General features: G+C 40.1%; 2 protein-coding genes across 7 annotated transcripts in view; both read right to left on the reverse strand.

Moving 5' to 3' along the window:
- Positions 1-530: 530 nt before the first annotated feature.
- Abhd10 (abhydrolase domain containing 10, depalmitoylase) lies at positions 531-11,554 on the reverse strand. The gene is made up of 5 exons (XM_021185125.2): positions 11,390-11,554; positions 9,331-9,514; positions 6,535-6,646; positions 5,918-6,055; positions 531-1,117 (listed from the first exon to the last, which is right to left on the reverse strand). Exons 1-5 carry the CDS (start codon positions 11,502-11,504, stop codon positions 773-775), a joined length of 894 nt encoding a protein of 297 aa, XP_021040784.1. The 5' UTR covers positions 11,505-11,554; the 3' UTR covers positions 531-772.
- Positions 11,555-14,985: 3,431 nt separating this feature from the next.
- The window catches only part of Phldb2 (pleckstrin homology like domain family B member 2), a 212,616-nt gene continuing 207,340 nt past the window's right edge, over positions 14,986-20,261 (reverse strand). For all 6 annotated transcript variants that reach the window (XM_085832517.1, XM_085832521.1, XM_085832518.1 and 3 more), the window contains 3 exons: positions 19,687-19,906; positions 17,464-17,549; positions 14,986-16,668 (listed from right to left, as the gene is read on the reverse strand). In XM_085832517.1, the coding sequence (XP_085688643.1) occupies positions 16,528-16,668; positions 17,464-17,549; positions 19,687-19,906 (447 nt within the window). In that variant the 3' untranslated portion in view covers positions 14,986-16,527. The remainder of the gene's footprint in view (positions 16,669-17,463; positions 17,550-19,686; positions 19,907-20,261) is intronic.

A 20,261-nucleotide genomic window follows, 5' to 3' on the forward strand; every position in this document is an offset into this window, starting at 1 on the left:
TGTTTTCTCTTATGTAGAGACATGGCTTGGAAGCAGAAGGGGACTGAGGGGAGAATGGGTGTAGGGGGAAGCAGAGAGTGAGACACAGCAGAGCGACAAGATCTGTGAGGTACAACGATATAATGAAGTTAAGTGTTGGACATGATATCACCCATTATTTTACATATAAACTTAAAAACATAAAAAGTCTGGAAGACTCCCATAAGACTGACAGACAACTCAAAATTTTCAAGTATCTTTTACATCACAATAAAACGTAACCTTTAAAAAAACAGTAAGTTTTAGTTTTAAATATAGCATAGCACCCTCATTTTTCCAACTTTATTATGCTTCAGACATTTTTAGAATCTTCATATTTACTTGAATAAACATCTTCCTTTATTTTGTGAACTACATTTTAAAATCAGAATTTTACAAACTTCCATATATAATGGTACCAGACAAAACCCAAAATATTCAAGCTTTATTGTAGAAAGGAACACAACTATAGCTGGCACAGCTAAAGTGTACGTAAGAAAGGCAAACATCTCTTTAATAAAAAATAGGTGCTACTTTAATGGGAAAATATCAAAGGAGGACAAAAATTTCCAAACAGCAGCTAATACTTTGGTCACAATTTGTGTATTTGTGCAAAGACATCATTAAATAAATACGTTATCCGATATTTACAAACTACAAGAGGGAAAACCCTGAAGTATCCGGGTCTTTGATTTACTACCACACTTTCAATCTTCTGGATGCATTGGAGGGTATTCCAACCACAAATGTGATTCTACGGAACTACAGTTGAAAGCTTGTCAATCAAGTCATCAATAGTACAAATAAGCAGATGAATATCTGCTTTCTCCTTCATCCTGTGATCACCTTGTTTCCGGAGGATGACATCTACATCTGGGCTGACTATTCGGTCTGCGACCTGCAGGGATCTCTGCCAAGGAACTATTTCATCCTTCATGCCGTGGAGCAAGCGTACAGGGCAGGTCACAGGGATGGGGCTATGCAACAAGCAGTGATGCTCCGCTTCTTTAATGAAACTGTACGGGATTCTGAAATAGCCTTCCTTGTTGTATCTAGATGGCAAGGTCCACTCACCTTTCATTTCTATTTCCTTTTTAGTCTAGTGGGAAAAATACAAACATGAATATCAAAAACCTTTTAGCAGCCTTGAAGAGTCTGAGGAAGACAGTCCTCAAGAAGACAGGCAACACAAGTGTAGCCACAATGATCCTCACACATTGGACCAGACGGGGTGCATGCCTTTAATGCCAGTGCTCCTGAGGCAGAGGCAGGCCCACCTATCAGTTTGATGTTAGTCTGGTCTACAGAGTCAGTTCAAGTTCCAGGCCAGACAGCTACATAGGGAGACCCCATAAAAAGAAAACAAAATTAATTACTTAGATGTAAGGTATATATATATATATATATATATATATATATATATATATATATATATATCTTCACACAATTCTGGTAATAATTCTATAATTATTCTACTTTTACAAAGGAGAGTATTAAGGCTTGCAGTTAAATATCACAGTCAAAGGCCAAGCACAGAAAATGTTTTAGCTATCAAGCAAACTCAGATCTCCCTATCATACAAGCTCTTATGTCAAATTCTGCTTAACCCCAACAGAAAGGGAAGACAGAAAGGAAGAAAAGTACAGCAATTTCTGGAAATTGGTCCCAAGACACTGATGTGTATAAAGCCATATCTTAGAATAATTTATTTTTGAAATTTCAAAACAATTACCCATACACTTAGGTAATTTTTGGTTGAAGGTATATTATTGTTTATTATCATTATCACTATTATTACTGGTGGCAGAGATAGTGGTGGTTTTTCAAGGCAGGGTCTCTCTGTGTAGCCCTAGCTATCCTGGAACTCATCTGTAGATCAGGCTGGCTTCAAATTCAGAGAGATCCACCTACCTCTGTCTCCCAAGTACTGGGATTAAAGGAGTAGGGCCACCACCTAGAGAAAGAAAGTTTTAAATGCCTCCTGGAAACTAAACAGTAATATCAATTCTAGATTCTGGTGAAAAGAAACATTAACACATCCTTTGAGGATTATTTTTCAGATTGTAACATATACCTTCAACAATTTTTCTTATTAAAATTTGGAATTTTCTGTCTGGAGGGATGGCTATCAGTTAAAAGTGGTTCCACTTCTTGCACAGGGCCTAGCTAGGTTCCCAAAGCCCACATGGGACATCTCATGGTCTCCTATAACTCGAGCTTCAGGGGATGTGACACAATCTCTGACACATGCTATTGACACCTTAGGGCCAGTGGTTAATGGGGAGGTAATGCCTAGTGTCCCCGTGCTTTCCTCTGGTACGGTTCAGTTTTATGTCAACTTGACCCAAGCTAGAATCACTTAGAAAGAAGGACACTCAGCTGAGAAAATGCCTCCCTAATACTGGCCAACAGGCAGGTTAGTGGAGCTTTTTCTTGATGACTGACTATAGTGGGAGGGCCCAGCACACTGTGGGTGGTGCCACACCTAGGTAGGTGGTACTGAATTGTGGAAGAAAGTAGGAGGAACAAACCAAGAACAAGTCAGTAAGCAGCATTTCTCCGTGACTTTTGTTTCAGTTCCTGCTGCAGAGTCTTGCCTGGAGATCCTATTCTGACTTCCCCTCAGTAAGAGTGTGACCTGAAAGTTGTAAGATGAAATAAACTCTTTCCTCCCTAAATTGCTTTTGGTCATAGAGTTTCATCACAGCAAGAAAAACCCTACCTAAAAAACTTTGTATCTGATTTTCAATGCCCACCTTATCCACATGCTGAACAATCCACTTACACATGCAAAGTGAAATGTGCACAGATCTTGGCATTTGCTACAACAACAACAACAACAACAACAAAAACAACAACAGCAAAACGTAAGGAACTCCTTTTCAAGCTGCAATATTCCTGAGAAATTTTCCTATCATGAAAGCCATTGTATTGGTGAGTCAAGGGGATTAAGCAAAGGGTCAAAGTTTCAAATGCACAAAGAAGTAGCAGAAAAAACACAAACATCAAAGAACTATATTTGAGAAAAAAACTAGACATCAGAGATGAGTACAGGGAAGACCAACTTTGTAATTTTAGGTCTGATAGGAAAAAAATGTCAAGACTCTCATGAGCACAACAACCTCAGGTGTCATTCCTCAGGAACATGGTCCACTGTTGATTTGTTTTTCCAAAAAAGAAAAAGTTGTGTGTTTCTTATGTGTCTATATGACTGTATGCACACTTGTCTGGGGGTGGGGTGGGATGGGTGCAGCAGTACGCACAGAGGTCAGAGGAGTGGGCAGTGGTCTTCCTCTATCATTCTCCAGTTAGTTTCACCTCTGAACTTGATGTGGTTCCCTCAGCTAGACTAGAAGCCACTGAGCCTTTGTGACATCCCTCCTTAGAGCTGGGCCTGCAGATGTCTGAGGGAACACCTGGCTTGTTACATGGGAGCTGGCATCTTAACTCTACTCCTCAGCGACAGACAGCACAGCAAATGGTCTCAACTGCTGAGCCATTTTTCCAGCCCTCCCATCTCTCTTGGGTTTTGTAAGTATTTTAAGCATTATTTGTGTGGGCATGACACGGTATATGTTCAGCGATCAGGAGTTGGTTCTCTCATTCCACCATATGGGTTCTGGGGATCAAATTCAGGCTATCAGGCTTGTCAGCAAGAACTTTTCTATCTCAGCCATTTTACCTGCCTACACTCTGTTATTCTGACGCTGGGTCTCACATTAACCTGGGATTTACTAGTACACTATGGTGGCTGGACATGACGCTCCAAGGATCTACTTGTCTGCCTTATCAGTATTGGCATTATAAGGGCACACCACTATACCTAGCATTAAATGCTTTATTATAATTATTATTATTGTTATTATTATTATTACTATCGTCGTCATCATCATCTCTTCCATTATTACACTTGTTTGTGGGGAAAAGGTGAGGATGCATGTGTGTGCCACAGTGCTTGTGTGGAAACCAGAGGATTATCCATATGAGTTGGTTTTCTATGTCAGTCCCAAGAACAGAACTCAGGTTGTCAGGCAAGGGGCAAGTGTTTTTTATCTCTTCTGCCATTTCCCCAGCCTATCAGCTTTAAACAACAAAATAAAACAAACAAAACAAAACAAAACAGCATGGGTCTGGGTTAGCTCAGTTTATTATGCTTGTATGTCACGCATTTTAACAACTGAGCTATCCCCTCATCTCCAGCAATGCCACTGAGAACAACATGAACTAAGAACAAACTCAGATGCTCCACAGCACAAATCTTAAAGAACCTGAAGCAGAAGCCAGTAATGTCCTATTATCCAAAGTTATACACGTTTATTGTGTCCCCTTGACTCCCCTGCCTACTGCTCCTTTCTTCCTGGGTCCTGCAAACCTGATTCTCAAACTCTACTGTGGGGGAGGAACTTGTTGGGCATATCTCCCATGTCTGATTCAGAATGAAATCCAAGATTGATAGCGGGTCTGGAACCCATTTTGAAATAATGTTTTTCCCTTTTAATTTTTATTGTCTCTGGCTTACCAGGAACTTAGTTCCACAGGTGAGGAAAACTCGAATGCAGTAAAAAAAAAAAATGCACAAAAGTGTAGATGTTGCTTATTCCATTGTCCTTGCACATAACTGTCTGTGTTTGATAGTTTCATGTCAATTTGACACAATCTAAAGTCATGTGAGAAAAGAAAACTTCAATTAAGAAAATGTTTCCAGAGATGGCTCAGCAGGTAAGAACATTGACTGCTCTTCCAGAGGTCCTGAGTTCAATTCCCAGCAACCACATGGTGACTCACAACCACCTGTAACAGGATCTGAGGCCCTTTTCTGGTGTGTCTGAAGACAGTGTACAGAGTACTCATATACATACAATAAATAAAATATCTTTAAAAAAAAGAAAAGAAAAATAAAGAAAATTGAAAAAAAGAAAATGTTTCTAGAAGACGGGGCTGTAGAAAGTCTGGACATCATTTTCAGGAGGGCCCAGAGTCTTGTGGCTGGTGTCAGCCCTGGGCTGGTGGTCCTGGGTTCTCTAGGAAAGCAGATTGAAAGAGCCATGAAGAGCAAGTCAGTAAGCAGTACCCTTCCATGGCCTCTGCAGGCTCCTGCCCAGCGTGAGGTCCTGCCTAGACTTTCTTCGGTGATTGACTGTGATGTGGAAGTGCAAGCCAGATAAACCGTTTCCCTCACCAACTTTGGTGATAATGTTCCATCACAGCAACAGAAACCCTAACTAGAACACTGCCTAAATATATATCCAATTGAAGCTAAAGAAAACAGCTACCTTCCCAGTTATTTCAGACCCTTCATTTTTACCATGAATTGCTGAAGAACGTTAGTGAAAAGCCCTGCTTTTCTTTTGATGCAGCACAAAAATTATTCGAAAAGAATGCTAACAAAGCAACAAAGCCAGAAAAACAAAACAAAAGAAAAACAAAACAAAACAAAAAAAACCCTCTACCCCTGGTGTGCTACCTCTAATTAGCTGATATCTGCTGCCCAGAGAACATAAGTCTGTTTTTGGGCTAAAGAAGGTAGTTTTACATCTGTTTAGTCCAGTCTCACATGATGTAAGAACAGGCACTATTCACACACCACGAACTGAGAGTAAGAGGGTAAAAAAGTAGACTGTGACATGGAATTCCATTCGGTAAAGGAAATAAAGAAAACTGAGCAAAAGAGGACACTGTGAAGCAGGACTTCAGTGCCACGTCTCATGCATTTGGCAGGATGTTTTAGAAAGAGGAATGAGAAAAGGAAACCTTAAAACAAGAGACCAAGCAATAGGGCAGCAAAGACAAAAGCCAAGTCACTCTAGTAAGGTAGAGGAAGATGGTGAATAAGTACAGAGAGAGAAAAGGCAGAAGATAGGAAGTACTCCCCGGGATGGCCAAATGGCTCATGACTTACCTCAACAGGAAGTGCATGATATTGTGTCACCAATCCATCTGCAGCAGTAGCTATACCAATAAGAGCTATGACTTTTTCCGGCCGTGCAATTGCAGCATGCAACATGAGCCATCCACCAAGACTGGATCCAACCAGTATCTAAAAACAAGTATGCATGACTTCAAAGAGGACTCTCATACTCAATAAAGAGAATGATTTAATAGAAATATATGGACTTTGTATCTTTTATATCCTTGCAGAACCCAGACTTTTAATATGTAACACAAAGTAAAAGTCAATTTAACTAACTTGTTTGTTTGTTTGTTTGAGTCAGGTTTCTACTGTGTTGTCCTGGAACTCTTTTTGTAGACTAGGTTCATCTTGAACTCAGCATCTGTCCCTGTATCCCAATATAATTAACTTCTGTAAAGTCATTATGTCTATAATATAGAACTATAAAAGCAAACTTATTTTTCAATGAGAACTAAAGTGCTTATTGCTTATTAGAAAGTAAAAATACAATAATTTTAAATCAAAATTGTATTGAAATTGACAAAATATTATCCATTGTTATATCTAAAGAGACAAAATAAATATCACTTGAGTCAAAGATCAGTCTACTTAACAAAAATGGTCACCTGCGGTCCTTCAGCTATGTCATCAAGTATGGAAAGGACATCCTTTCTCCATTTCCCCACTGTGCATTCTGCTAAGTTACCTTCTGAACTTCCAATCCCTGAGTAGTCAAACCTGGAAGAAGAAGAAAAAATATGTTTATACCTCAGTGTATGAAATGTGTCTAGGCTTGCTTTTTTTGACTTTAAAGCAAAGTAGAGCATTTTCCATTACTGCCATGACCTAACTACAGTAAACATCAGTCAACATGCATTTTGTAAATCCTCCTGGCTTAACTTCCAAGAACCTCTCACGTCAATCACTTTCTTCCATCATCACTGCTGCTTAGCTTAGTCCAAGTTATTATCTCAACTCGACCATTGCAGTAGTATTCTCAGTTTCTCTAGTAGTCAGAATGATCCTTCCAAATGAAATACTACAGTGAATGCTCTGTGTAGTTACTAAAACTCAAAGTCCTTACCATGCTTCCCCGACCTCATCTCTTAGTGAGTTCCTTCCCTCGTCAGTGTATTGTTATATTCTCTCTTGAAGTTAAACAGTATGCACCACCCCCTTCCTGTACCATGACCTTTCACCTCTACTTAGCACACTTCTCTTATCCATTAGAGATGCCTCAGCTCATGCCAAGCTGGCTCTGAGCATCCCGTGCTACCACTGCGCTTCTTCCATAGCTCTGCACTCCTTCCTGCTGTATTTTCTTCATAGCACTTACTGCTCCTCAGGATTCAAATCAGATTCACCATGAACCCCACCTTCTAAATTTTCCTAGGGATTCAAGCTCAACATCTGTCTAATCTCTGAGTTTTACCTTTACTTCAAGGTCCCAACTCAATAAATTATGAGGTATCCTATCATGGCCACAGATTATCAAAATCACAAGTCATTCTGAACTGTTTCCTAATTCCTGGCCAGATCCTTTATAACCATGAGCTTTGCATGCCATTCCACTGCCAATAAAGTCTTCCTTCCCCACCAAACCAGTCACTAGTCATTCTTGAAGTCACATCTCTTCATTTTGTGAACTTTCCTCAGGCAGTCTGTGCTGGACAGGCAGAGACAGGTTAGATCAGGGGCTCCTTGGCCAGCCAGTCTAACCTACTTGAGAAGCTTCAAACCAGTGAAAGAAACCCTGTCTCTGTAAATAAGGTGAATGACTCCTGAAAAATAACAACTAGGGTTGTCTCCTGGCTTCCACACACATGCACACATGCATGCATGGTCATGCTCACATAGCACATAATCATGCACACACACAATGAATTTGGAAGGTTCCTACACTCACCACAATTACAATGCTACACAAAAGAACTTAATTAAAGAATCTGTAGTACATTGTTTATAAGTGTGTATTTATATAGCATCCAATATGCAGAAAACTACAGTATGCCTGGAACTGGCTATAGCTCTCAGTCTCAAATCAAATTCAAAAATCAGTAAAATGTTGAGTTCTATTTTATGTGGGTTGTGGCATATGTGAGGATGTATTTCCATGTGTGAGGGGTGCATGTATGTATGTATGTGGTATAGGTACATGTACACATGGTTGTAGGGGCCAGAGGCTGTCATCAAGTATCGTCCTTGATCACTCTCTAGCTTAGACACTGAGGTAGAGTCTTTCACTGAGCCTGAGGCTTACTGCTGCAGCTAATGGGCTAAACAGCTTGGTAAGAGATCCCTCTCTCTGCCTTCCAAATGCTGGGGTTTCAGGTGGGCAGCTTCAGCCACTGGGCTTTTACAGGGCTGGGTGCAGAAAGCTGAACTCTGATCCTCACTCACGCTTGCACAGAAAGTGCCTCACCCACTACTGTCTCCCCAGCCCTAAGATGCTCATTTTTTATTAAGATTACTTTTCAGACAAAGAAAAGCAATGCCAGCAGTATTTCTGATTATGAATGTTCTCCTCAGATATGAATCAGATTATGAATGGTCTCTCTCCACAGATAGCACTGCCCTTTATTTTTCCCAGAGTTCATTTGTAAAGTCTTGTCCACCCACTTCCCTCCTGACATATCTGTGTCTACTGAGTATTACTGATGTCTTCATAAGTTACTTAAAGAAGTTTTCTTTCAGTCCTATTTCTTCAGTTTTACACCAATGCTTTCCCCATTAAACTATCTTAAAATTAAAATATCAAAAAATGTATTGATAAATCTAACCTTACTGCTGCAGCTAATGGGCTAAACAGCTTGGTAAGAGATTCCAATTTTTTACATCAATACATTTTTATTAAAATGAGTGAAAAGGTACAAATACAATATCCTTGTTTATAGCCACACACAGTCATATAATAAAAAAAAGAACAAAGAAAACAGAAATGTAAATTATACAATATCAATCTTACAATATTATATTACACTGAAAAACCTTTTCTTTTGTGGGTTGTGCTAGGGATTGAATTGGGATTTTGTGCTAAACAAATGCTCTACCCCTGAGGTATGCTATATTATACTCTCAGCTTCAAACACCCGTGGTAGAGGGTAATAAACAGCGGTCAAATAAGTTCTTTATGTCTTCAGTGGAAAACCCATAATCACAAGATATTACAGGAAACCCACCAAGCATATTGTCTTTGCCACACAGATTATTGTATCTAAACAACTAAGTTACTAGCCCCGGATGACACCCTCTGCTGCCAATCTAGCCAGCTCAGCACAAATACCCTATAGATCCTAAATCATAAGACCGAAGTTTGCACACTATTGAAATAACTCCATCTACTAAAATGCTGGCATTGACTTCAGTTGGCTCTATTACAATACTAAATGGTAATATAATTATCTGAAATATATTGTTCCTACCTTATAAAGGCGTGACCTAGAGATTTGCAAAACTCCTCAACTGCTACTGCCTTTATACCATTCATGTTAGAAAGATAGCCAGGGATGAAGATAATTCCTGGGGTTTTGCCTTTTAACCTCTTATAAGCCAGGTTTGGAAGTTCTGATCGGTTAAGGAAAGAAAGTGATGCCTTTTGTCTGCAAGCTAAAACAAAGTACACAAGGTGTGAATTACACTTTAAAAAATATTTTTGGAAAATCACACATATTTTCACATTTTAACTTTAACCCACTGCATTTGATAGGAAAATTAAAATAAGCTTCAAGTAGGAGATTTTTAGTTTTAAAGTTGCATCAAAATTTTTACCTTCTTACCCAATCATACTTTCCAAAATACAGAATGAAATAACAATTTCAGTGAAACAAAAGACAGAGACTCATCAAAAAATATCTTCATGTTGGCACCATGGGATTACCCTAAACAGTAGCAATTAACATTTAGACTTAAATACATCACTTTCAGCTTCCCCTCTGAGATTTCTTTCTGTTTTAACAATGTTTCAGGAATTTCATGTCTTTTACTTTGACCAGATGAGTAGGGGAAAAGAAATGTATGTGTGTTTTTGTTCCTTTCTTTCCTCTTTACAAAATTATTTCTAAGGGAAACTGGCAAGGTCTTAGGCACCTGCAACCCCAGGCTTTGGGAAGCAGAGGTAAAGCCCTCATCAGTCGTCAGCGTAGTTAGCCAGGAGGGAAGGATGTCCACAGTGCTGCCATGTTTTTATGACCAGATTACCATTGAGCAATCGTCCCCAGGAAGGGCAAGAGACTGGTAACAAAGCACCATCATTTCCAACAGGTGGACTTTCTGAAGGCCGAGTTCCTTTAAAAATAAGTTTGGATCAAGTATCATTCTTGGAAATACACTTCTCAAACAGCTCTCTAATTGATGCTCTTACTTCTGTTGGCTGGCTTTTGGTAAATGGAATACCTTAGAATTATTTACATATGGCAGGACAGATGGTGATCCTTACAGGGCTTTCATTGCTGATCCACCTTTGCTAGTCCTTATTTAAAAAAGAAAAAGATTAAGCAGTCTTACTATCAATATTAATGTTCATTTTCCATTTCTTTAATTATAAACTCAAAGTATCCTTTTACCCCCTTTCAGACATTACCTCCCAACAAATAAATTTCATTTCAGGCAGTTACTCTGAATTGATGTTTGTTAGCTATAAAACAACAGATCCAACCTTCAATCTATAAATCATCTTTATATGATATAGATTAGCTGAAAGCCTGATGCATATATTGTCAATGAATACTGTTAAAGAGATTTAAAAATATATTTTACTCTTGTTATCGAACTGACATACTATATACTTTCTGGCATTACATAAAACTCATTTTGTGTGTGTGTATGTACAGTGTTAAGTTAAACCAATTACATACTTTAAAAAATTAAACTTGTTATATAATGGCATTAGTATTCCAAGCACAAAGTGGCTATCTAATAGCTGTGTGGCAAGATGTGAAGAGCACACCAAGGATGTTATTCAAGGATAACTATACATGTACACAAATCATGTATTCTATGCACATAATCCTACTGATCCACATTTTAGTTTCCATTGTAGAGTAACTCCAATTCTTTCAACAAGAACAATCAGATATTAGGTCTAAAGACGGCGTTTACATGTATATACATACATACTTTGTTTCCTCAAGTCCATGACAAGCAAGGCTAAACACTTGACATATATCCATATGTAAAGCCCTAGGAGCAGCTAATAACCAAACACATTAAATGCACATCTTATTTTTTTTTTCTTTCTGCTCTTGATGTTTGATTCAGAGGACGCAGGAGCTCCTTAAATCGCAGTGTAACCGCTAACAAGGACTTCCAAGACCGCCCCAGGGCCTCAGCAGAAAAGCAGACTCCCGCAGCCTTGCCCAGCAGCGTTCAGTGCCGAGACAGCCAGAGCAGTTTTAAAAGGCGCGCCAAGCCGGCTCCAGCGGGGCACTGGACGGTCGCCGGGCCTTCCAAAGAGCCCCAGTGCCCCACCTTCCGTACACTAACCTGAGAGCCACCATGCCCGTGGGGGCTTCCGAGCTAGTGACGCGCTCAGGCCTGGTTGCCGGCCGAAAGACACAGCCGCCCAGCCCCACCTCCGACAAGGGGCCCAGGCCGCCATCTTCCCAGCTGCCCCTGCGCCCGCTACAGACGCTTGCGGGTCCTGCAGTCCCGAGGTCACGCACGCGCAGTCCTCGGGGAGCGGGATGGGGTGGGGGGGGGGGATTTGCTTACAAGCATCACGTGGGATTTGTTCACCTCCCCCCCCCGCCCCCGGGCGCGGAGACGCATGCGCAAGGGTGCTGTCTGGGGTGCTGCTGTCTCTACTGGGTTGTTCTGTCTCCCCCAAAGGGCATTTGGCTTGTGACATTGGGCGGCCTTGGCCGGTTTTCTTTTTTCGCAGTGAGCTGCGGAAATGTCGGGAGAGGAGCCAGGGTCAAATTGAGCGTGCATAGATGGGAAACCGTGTTATCATCCAGAGAACCCAAAGACCTGGGACAAAAATTGCTAGGCTTTCTTGCCTTACCCATTCATTCCCTATGACTCCATTTCAGCTATGGGGGAAAGGTTTCCAAGAGGCGACCTTAATCTTAAAATCACATCATTGGAGTCGCATCAACATTCTTTGCTCTCTCCCAAACATTTTCCCACTCACCAGATTGCTGAAAATTCAAAGGAGCAGCCACAGGCAAAAATACTGAAAACACTCATTCACATATGCTTGCTTGATGGGTAACTAAAGTCTTTTGCCAGGCAATCTGGCCATGTTATAATACACACAATTTTCAGTACTCTTTGAACTATCATTCCGTTTATGACTATTCTAAATTTAAAAAGCACTGAAGGGACCTGTATTGGCGCAAGACATCCCAAGACCAAATCCCAGCACAAAAAGGAGACTTGCCCCAGAGACACAAAGGGTAGAGAGCAAAAGACAAAGACTAGAAATGGGGAGGAGGGAGAAGAAGGAGGAAAGAAGAGAGGAGGAAGAACGGTTTTTTTGTTCCAGAGGGGCACATAGGACTGCCCCTGAATAGACAGGAGACAGACATGGCCCATAGGAAAATGGCTGTTTATAAAGGTTAAAGGGTGAACCCCATGTACGGATAAGGTGTTTAATTGGACAGGTTAGTTAAGACAGCCACAAGAGGGCTTTTGATTGCTGGACTTAAATACTTTGATTTCTGGACTAGGTTTAGCAGGAAGTGACCAAATAAGGGAATAGACCTTGGGGGCTACAGTTTCTAGCAAGGCAGAGGAAATGAGAGAGAAGGACCAGGCCTTCCAGAGACATGTTTGCTATGCTCAAGGTGGCTAGAGTCCCTTCAAACAGGAGTTCATAAGGCTGTGTGTTACCTTCAATAGCACCGTTTTTTTTTTTTGTTTTTGTTTTTGTTTTTTACAAGGGGGTGGGGGAGTGGCAGAGAAGGGGCGAATCAATGGCAATAGAAAATAATTCAATTAATTGTGATACCAGGGTCTCTGGATTCTGACCTCTTTCAAAGTAATTTTGGCGGCTTCAAGTCTCACTAAGTATAGGACCTTATCTTGTCTATTCTGCTTGAAATTACTGTACTTTGTGAAAAAAAATATGTTTTTATGTAAAACCACTAATTTGTCTCGGTTTGTTTTGTCAGATTGAGCACCTAGGAAGGAAGGATTTTTAATTGGACAATTGTCTACACCCATAGGATTGGCCTGGAGGCACATCTGTGGGGGGCGTTTTCTTAATTGTTGATTGATGTAGGTGGTCCTAGCCTTCTGCGGGCAGCACTGATGGGCCTGGATTGTATAAAATGTCAGTGACTGTGAGCCTGGAAACAAGTGAGTGAGCAATATTCCTTGGTGGTTTCTGCTTCAAGCTTCTGTGGTGAATTTCTGCCTTGTCTCTCCTCAGTGATGAATATTTACCAGTAAGCCAAATAAACTCTTTCCCCCGTTCAGTTGCCTTTGGTCATGCCATTTATTACAACAACAGAAGGAAACGTGGGTACTGTCCTTTTAGAGATTCGGGAACAGTTGTTGGTGCCAAAGACAAGAGCCAAGGGCAGGCACCGTGAGACAGACGCATCTTTGGAGTTTTGAGAACATGAAATGTTAGACTCTGCTGGAGCAGCTTGATAGAGAGACACAGAACAAACCTTTTCCTCAAGAGCTGCTGTGTCTCTCACATAGCTCACAGGCTCACAGGAAGCCTGTGACCGAAGATGATTGCCTAGGTCAGCTTGCTTCTAGCACTAGCAAGTCTTTGGTTTGTTTGTTTGTTTGTTTGAAATCAGTTTGATTTAGTGTCACTTCTCTATGCTTTGTTCCTAAGGTAACTAATTAAAGTCCTCTTTGTCTGGAAATAATAGAAAACATTAAGGAACACATCATAGCTGTATGAACTCCTTTTAGTTACAAGAACTCCCAGAGACTGTGGACAGTGTTGAAACCTCATTAGGAGAGTTCATTAATGCGTGAGGTAGCCAGGTGCCCACCTGGATATGCTTAAATGAGATGCGTCACAAATCCCATGGAATCCGAAGAAAAGCTTTCTCTTTTGGTGTCAATAAAATACTCTCTCTCTCTCTCTCTCTCTCTCTCTCTCTCTCTCTCTCTGTGTGTGTGTGTGTGTGTGGAAAAGCTTTCTCTTTTGGTGTCAATAATATACTCTCTCTCTCTCTCTCTCTCTCTCTCTCTCTCTCTCTCTCTGTGTGTGTTTCTCCCTTCCTCCTCTCCACCCGCACTCTCTTTCTGTCACTCAAGTCATTGTATGATCCATGGCCATTGGCAAAACTGGGGTTTTCACAGTTCCACAGAGACAGCCACTTTCAGGATGCACTACTGTAAATATGACAACATTTAGCCTGTTCTCTGCCAGGGTGGATAGAGACGCCAAAGGACTGACTCACAAAGGTGAGGACATCTGGTGGTGAATGCTACCTCACTCTTTTTAACATCGGACACCTGTACTTGTAGCTCTTTGGTAATTGCAGATATTGTTACCCTCCATCCTTTTCTTGCTCTTATTTCTGAGGGTCTCCTTGTACTTTAAATGTAGCAGCATTTTAAAAATCATGTAACTTACCACAATGAAGAAAGTATTTTATATTCACACAGAAAGGGGGAGACTCATGGATTACTTTCTCAATTCACCGTTACCAGAAGAACAAATCAGGAACCTAGTTGGCTTTGAGGCACTGTCAAAATACTTTCTGTGAAAATAATGGGCACAAAGTAGTACAGTTTGTTTCCTGTAAGGGCATTTGGGGGTACTGTTCCCTGCATCAGCATTCAAAAGTGAAAGAAGTTTTGCTTTTGTTTTTTGATGGTAGCTTCTCTCTCTGACATCCAGAAGAGAAAGGAGCCCACCAAATGAGACGTCAGAGCTTAATTTTGCACTCCAGCTTCTTCTCTTCCTTCCAACTATTTTAGTTTATACATTTCCAATTATAATGTCAGCACATACCAATCTTTATGTAGATTCTACTGTTAACTGATGCTGATTAATCCACTGTCTGTTAGGTTACAGATAGGTGATTGCCGAGAGAGAGAGAGAGAGAGAGAGAGAGAGAGAGAGAGAGAGAGAGAGAGAGAGGAGAAAGTGTTTCCACTGTGAATTAGGTCAACGCTTTAATCCAAACTCCATACATTTAACCCACATACATATCTAAAAGATTTATAACATGCAAATTGATTAGAACACCCTTACAATCCTATGAAGAAAGTACAGTACAGACAAGTTGTATCTTTACATCAAGCAACCAAATCTTAACAATTGCATTTTAATGTTTAAGATCACTAACATTGAAGGGGAACCTCTGCAAAAAATCACAGACAAGAAATAATACCTCCTACTGTCATGATCTCGGTCCTTCATTGTTCAAGTAAACCCTTGCATCATCCAGTTGCAAAAATCTTATTTTTGGAAACATGAATAAAGATATAAGAGTACACTGTAAGTTTCTTTTAAGTTGTGCCCAGTTGGCCTGACAGTTTTATGGACACATTTCTAAACATTGTTTTCTACTTCTATCCATTTGGCATGTTTTAGGAAATAATTTGTTCATACTTACAAACACAGAACACACACGCACACACACATGGCACTTGAAAAATGATTATAAAAAAGACTTGCCTGAAGTCATTTCATTCAACAAACATTAGCTCTAAAAACAAAGGCCATTTGTAAAGATACATGGAAAAAGATATAGCATAGAGAATGGTAATTTGAGTTTTGGTTGTCTTTTGAAAAAAAAAAGATATTTTAATTGCTCAGATTTTCAGTGAAACAGATTTCATAGTTATGCCACGTGAGGGTGCCAATAACATGCTTACTTCATAAGAGGAATCCAGCAGTCTGGAGGAAAGTGGCTACTACTTGCTTTCAGTCTCAGCACTGGGAATGGACAAATCTTCCACAGAACAGGATCCCCACACTAAATATTCTCCTTAATTCAAACTGCCTGATGTTGCAGGGGTCTGTTGTCTGAGATGGCCTTTGCTTAAAACAAGGAGGGTTTTTTGTTTTGTTTTGTTTTTTATTCTTTTAAGAAAGTGGTTTATTATATAGGCACAGTAGCTTGTTGGGAAGGTGGATACTACAGAATTAACATCAAAATCCCATTTTAAAGACTATCTAGAGAGCAACTCTGATGTTAAACAAGAGTCAAGCCAGGTCTTTGGTTTGGGTGCAGTATTTAAAAACTAAGGCAAGATGTCTAAAACCTGTTGCCTTCTAAGTCATTATTTGTCTACTTTTATAAAATTCTACTTCCTACAAAGGCGTCAGGTGCTCATCAAGGGCAATGAGCTGCGTTCTAAAACAATCTTGTATTTCTAAGTACATATTTACAGATATTGTGTAAACTGTTCAGTTCATTTAACCACACCAGCTGATAAAAAAGAGTGTGTATCTAAATGATGCTTTTATCAAAATAGTGTTTTGTTTTTGTTTTTGTCATAGGAGCTCCAGTCCTATCATTGTGGGCCCTGCTTCCTTTTGGTGAAAGGCTCTCCATTATAAAAAGAGTTCTGAGTGAGTGCACACAGCTAAAGGGATGGGTCTGTTAGGCCTTTCCATCTGAGACTGGATATGGCTTCACTCTTGTAAGAGACTATTTATTGCAGTCTTCCCTGAAGTGGACCATGGCCAAAGTTCACTACAACAGGAAGTGGGTATATCCTTCTGCTCCGGTCACTATAACGTCCATCCAGATCCGCATGGCCTCTGGTGAAGGAGCCACCATGTAATAGATTCTGTCATGCGTCTTGACGCTAAAGGTGAGTAATGGATTAGGGCTCTGGAATTCAAAACAAGAAGAGAATGTCAAAGAAACACATTGAAAGTTAAACATTAGCACATACATGTGAAGGTTCTTTTGCTTTAAAAATTGCCTGTGACAGAAATTTATAAAGGTCTTTCCTATGCTACCCTACAATGTTCCACCCCACCCTGTACACTCTCCCCAGGATGGGCCATCTTTTGGGCCTTTAGACACACAACTCACTGATTCACTGACTAGTTGGTAAGGCCTAAGATCTGATTGATGGGAGACACTGGATGAGTATCAGTGGTTGTTATTGGCCTTTTGAAGGCCCAGATACGTTATGACTTGCTTTGCTAATTATATAACAAGTAGCTCCGTCCAATAGGCTTGTAGAGTGGCTTTTCAGCATCTCCAAAATAGTTAGATCCAGAGCTTTTCTTACTTCACCATGATTTTACCATGAAAACCAACCATTCACTTAAGACATTTTCAGTTTTAACTTGCAGCGTGGCTCTGAACACATTTGTCCATCTTATGAGAACACAAGCTCTAAGTCACTTACAAACCCCAAATAACTTCTTTCTGAACTTAATTACGTATTCAAATTACAGCATTTAACCAGGCATAGCTGCATATGCTCATAACAACTACCCAGGAGGCAGGAGCATTGCAAGTTCAAAGCCAGTCCAGACAACATAGAGAGACCTTTTTTCCAAAAAATAGAACATGAAAGGGGGCTGAGGATAAAATAGTTGCCTAGACTGCAAAGGGCCCTAGGTGCTAAAAAAAAAAAAAAAAGTTTCAGAAACTTAAGAAATTGATACTTACCTTATTAGCATTCTTGAGGTGGTCATAATACACTTCTTCAATGGCTTGAAAGTATATCACGCCTTTCAATTTAGCCTCATGCTTGTCTGCAAAGACAGGGGAGTGTTAACAACTTTATCACCACTGATGAACAGGAAAAAAACCATAAGTTCAAGAAGCAAAAGTTATGGTCCTTATTAAAATATTTACTTAGCGTTTAAATGACCTCAGATGACCTAGGGTTAGTGCAATAACCCAGACTCCAATGGATATGACAAACCTATGGTCACACAGAGGGCTCTGGTTAAACTCAATGGGTCATAAGACAAATAGACATGAATGTGGGAAAAAGCTTGGTAGAGGACAAAGAGGTTAACAGGGGTTGGGAGGAGATAAGAAAGGGTGAGTGAGAGAGTGATCAGAATACCTCTTATACACGTATGACACTGTCAAAGAACATGGCTAATGCTTTATTTATTTTTAATTAACTAAATAACTCACTAATTAATTTTGAGACAGAGTCTCAACATAGCCATGGAAGTTCTAGACAGAGTCTCCACATAGCCATGGAAGTTCTAGAACTCACTATGTATATCAGGCTAGCCTCAAGCACAAAGATCTGATGACAGACAGCGGTGAACAGGGCCAGACTGCAACATCTACCCAAGGCCATTCTGCTGCTCAGTCACGTCTGATGTGGATGCAAAAGAGCTGGAGGAATCTCCTTCTTATCAGTTTTGTTATCAGGGTCCTGAATATGGCAAAACGTTGTATTTAAAATGAAATTGAAAATCAGCCACTGAAAGTTTCAGTTCAGCAACAGCCTTTGCTTGGGTTAGAGGGAAGGAGGTTTTGGAATTAATTTGCTTGTAGGGTCCCTGACCTGCACACCTGACTACAAGTGAAATCAGGTTTGCAGATGAGAGCAACATGGAGTAGTGGAGAGGCTTTCTCTTCCACGTCTTTTAATCGTTGCTATTGGAACATTCTGAGTGAGGCTGCCTATAAAGGCTAGCATGCTACACAAGTGTGTTTATGTGTTGGTTGATACGTGTTTATGTCCATGGATGATAGACTGGACTTCTTATGAAGCAGGTAGCTTTCCTATTGCACTGAAGGTTGCTACTGTGGACCTTCAGGAGATACTCTGGATAAGAAAGCAGACCCTGGGGCTAGAGAGATATAGCTCAATGGTTAAGAGCACTGACTGTTCTTGCAGAGGACCTTGGTTCAATTCCCAGAACCCATACTGGTGTGATATCACCCTTCCTTAGCATAAGAAGAGACTTGGACTATTCTAACGCTTGTAACGGGCATGTTTCACATTTGATGCATGTGTGAAAAGATGCTAACTCGATTCTTTATTTCATTGTTTGGAGACAGGATCTCTCACTGTGAAGCATAGACTAGTCTGGCCCCAGACTCACTGTTCTTCTGTTTTCACTCCTTGAGAGATGAGATTGCAGCTCTCCTGGTGTACCACTGTGCCTCACCCAAGAGGCATTTAAGTAAGTGTTCCAGTTACATTGTGTATTCATAAGGTTCAGTAGTGTGTGTTTCCCACAGTCAAGCATTTAAGAATCCAAAAGTGCGTTCAATACTTAATGAATGCTTGCTTATTCCCTAGTTGGCTGATGAGCTATGCTCTCTACTCTTGAAAGATCAAGACTATCTTACAAACCACAGCTCAACAACCGGCAACGATGGCTACCTGGTTACGCGTAATTTAAATAGGTCATATGTCATTGTGGTATAAAGGGCAATGATTTAATACAAAACTATGTTCCATTTAATACATATTTGAACTCTAGTTTATTTCAGAAATAGAATGGATTAATTCACACTTTTAAGAGTCACATGTTTGCTATTTGCAAATAGTGAAATTCATATCATATTCAACTATGTAAATGTGAATATAAAATAATGTATGCCTACCAAGTTATCATTGCCACTACTTATTTTATACATGAACCCCTTTCTTTATTTTTTTCTGTTTCTATTTCTTTTCTTTTTCTTTTCTTTTCTCTTCTTTTCTTTATTTCTTTCTGAGATAGGGTCTCATCACCATGTTGTCTAGGTTAATTGTATACTGGTAGGTTCAAATGATCTTCCTGCCTCAGCCTCCCAAATTTTCTAGGTTCAGATAATAAATTTCAATTCCCTTTTATTTTTAACAGATTTGAATATATCACTTTGATTCATTTGTTTTTTTGTTTTTGTTTGTTTGTTTGTTTTTATATTTACCTGCATAGTAAGAAAATGTTCGCTTATTCCGGTCAAAAACAAACCAGCGTTTTTTCCACGTTTTAATTTTCCCACCCATTTTGATGAGGTATCCTCGGCAGGTCTTCTCTGTGATTGACACATGAAAACAGGTGTCAATATTGTGGCCCGCAGTTTCCACGTGACTCCGCAAGTCAAAGTCTTCCTTCCGCACTGGCAGATAGCGAGTCAGGGGACGAGCCTGGAAAAGCACACAACAAAAAAACACATTTCGTCTATAGTGCATAGATGATGGCTGTTTCTTTTTTCTTCTTCTTCTTTTTTAATTCTCCAGATTGCATTATGTTAGATATAAGAAGGAAGTGCAGAACTGAAGCTTTAAAATGCCATGTAATTTACAAGATAATAAAATGCTTATCCTCTGGAGACTAAAGAGCAGGTAGTTCTTAAGTAGAGGGTGACATTAAAGAAGGCTCAGCTAAAGGTGGGCCTGTTGATTCTACTCCTGGAGAAGGGTAGAAGTGGGAATGAAAGCCCTTCCAAATGTAACATCAGCCAGTAAATCACACGGGGAATGAGGCATGCTGCCACCCAGC

The sequence above is a fragment of the Mus caroli genome, unplaced genomic scaffold (genome assembly GCF_978045245.1).
Source record: "Mus caroli unplaced genomic scaffold, Mus_caroli_1 scaffold_17, whole genome shotgun sequence".
NCBI lineage: Eukaryota > Metazoa > Chordata > Mammalia > Rodentia > Muridae > Mus > Mus caroli.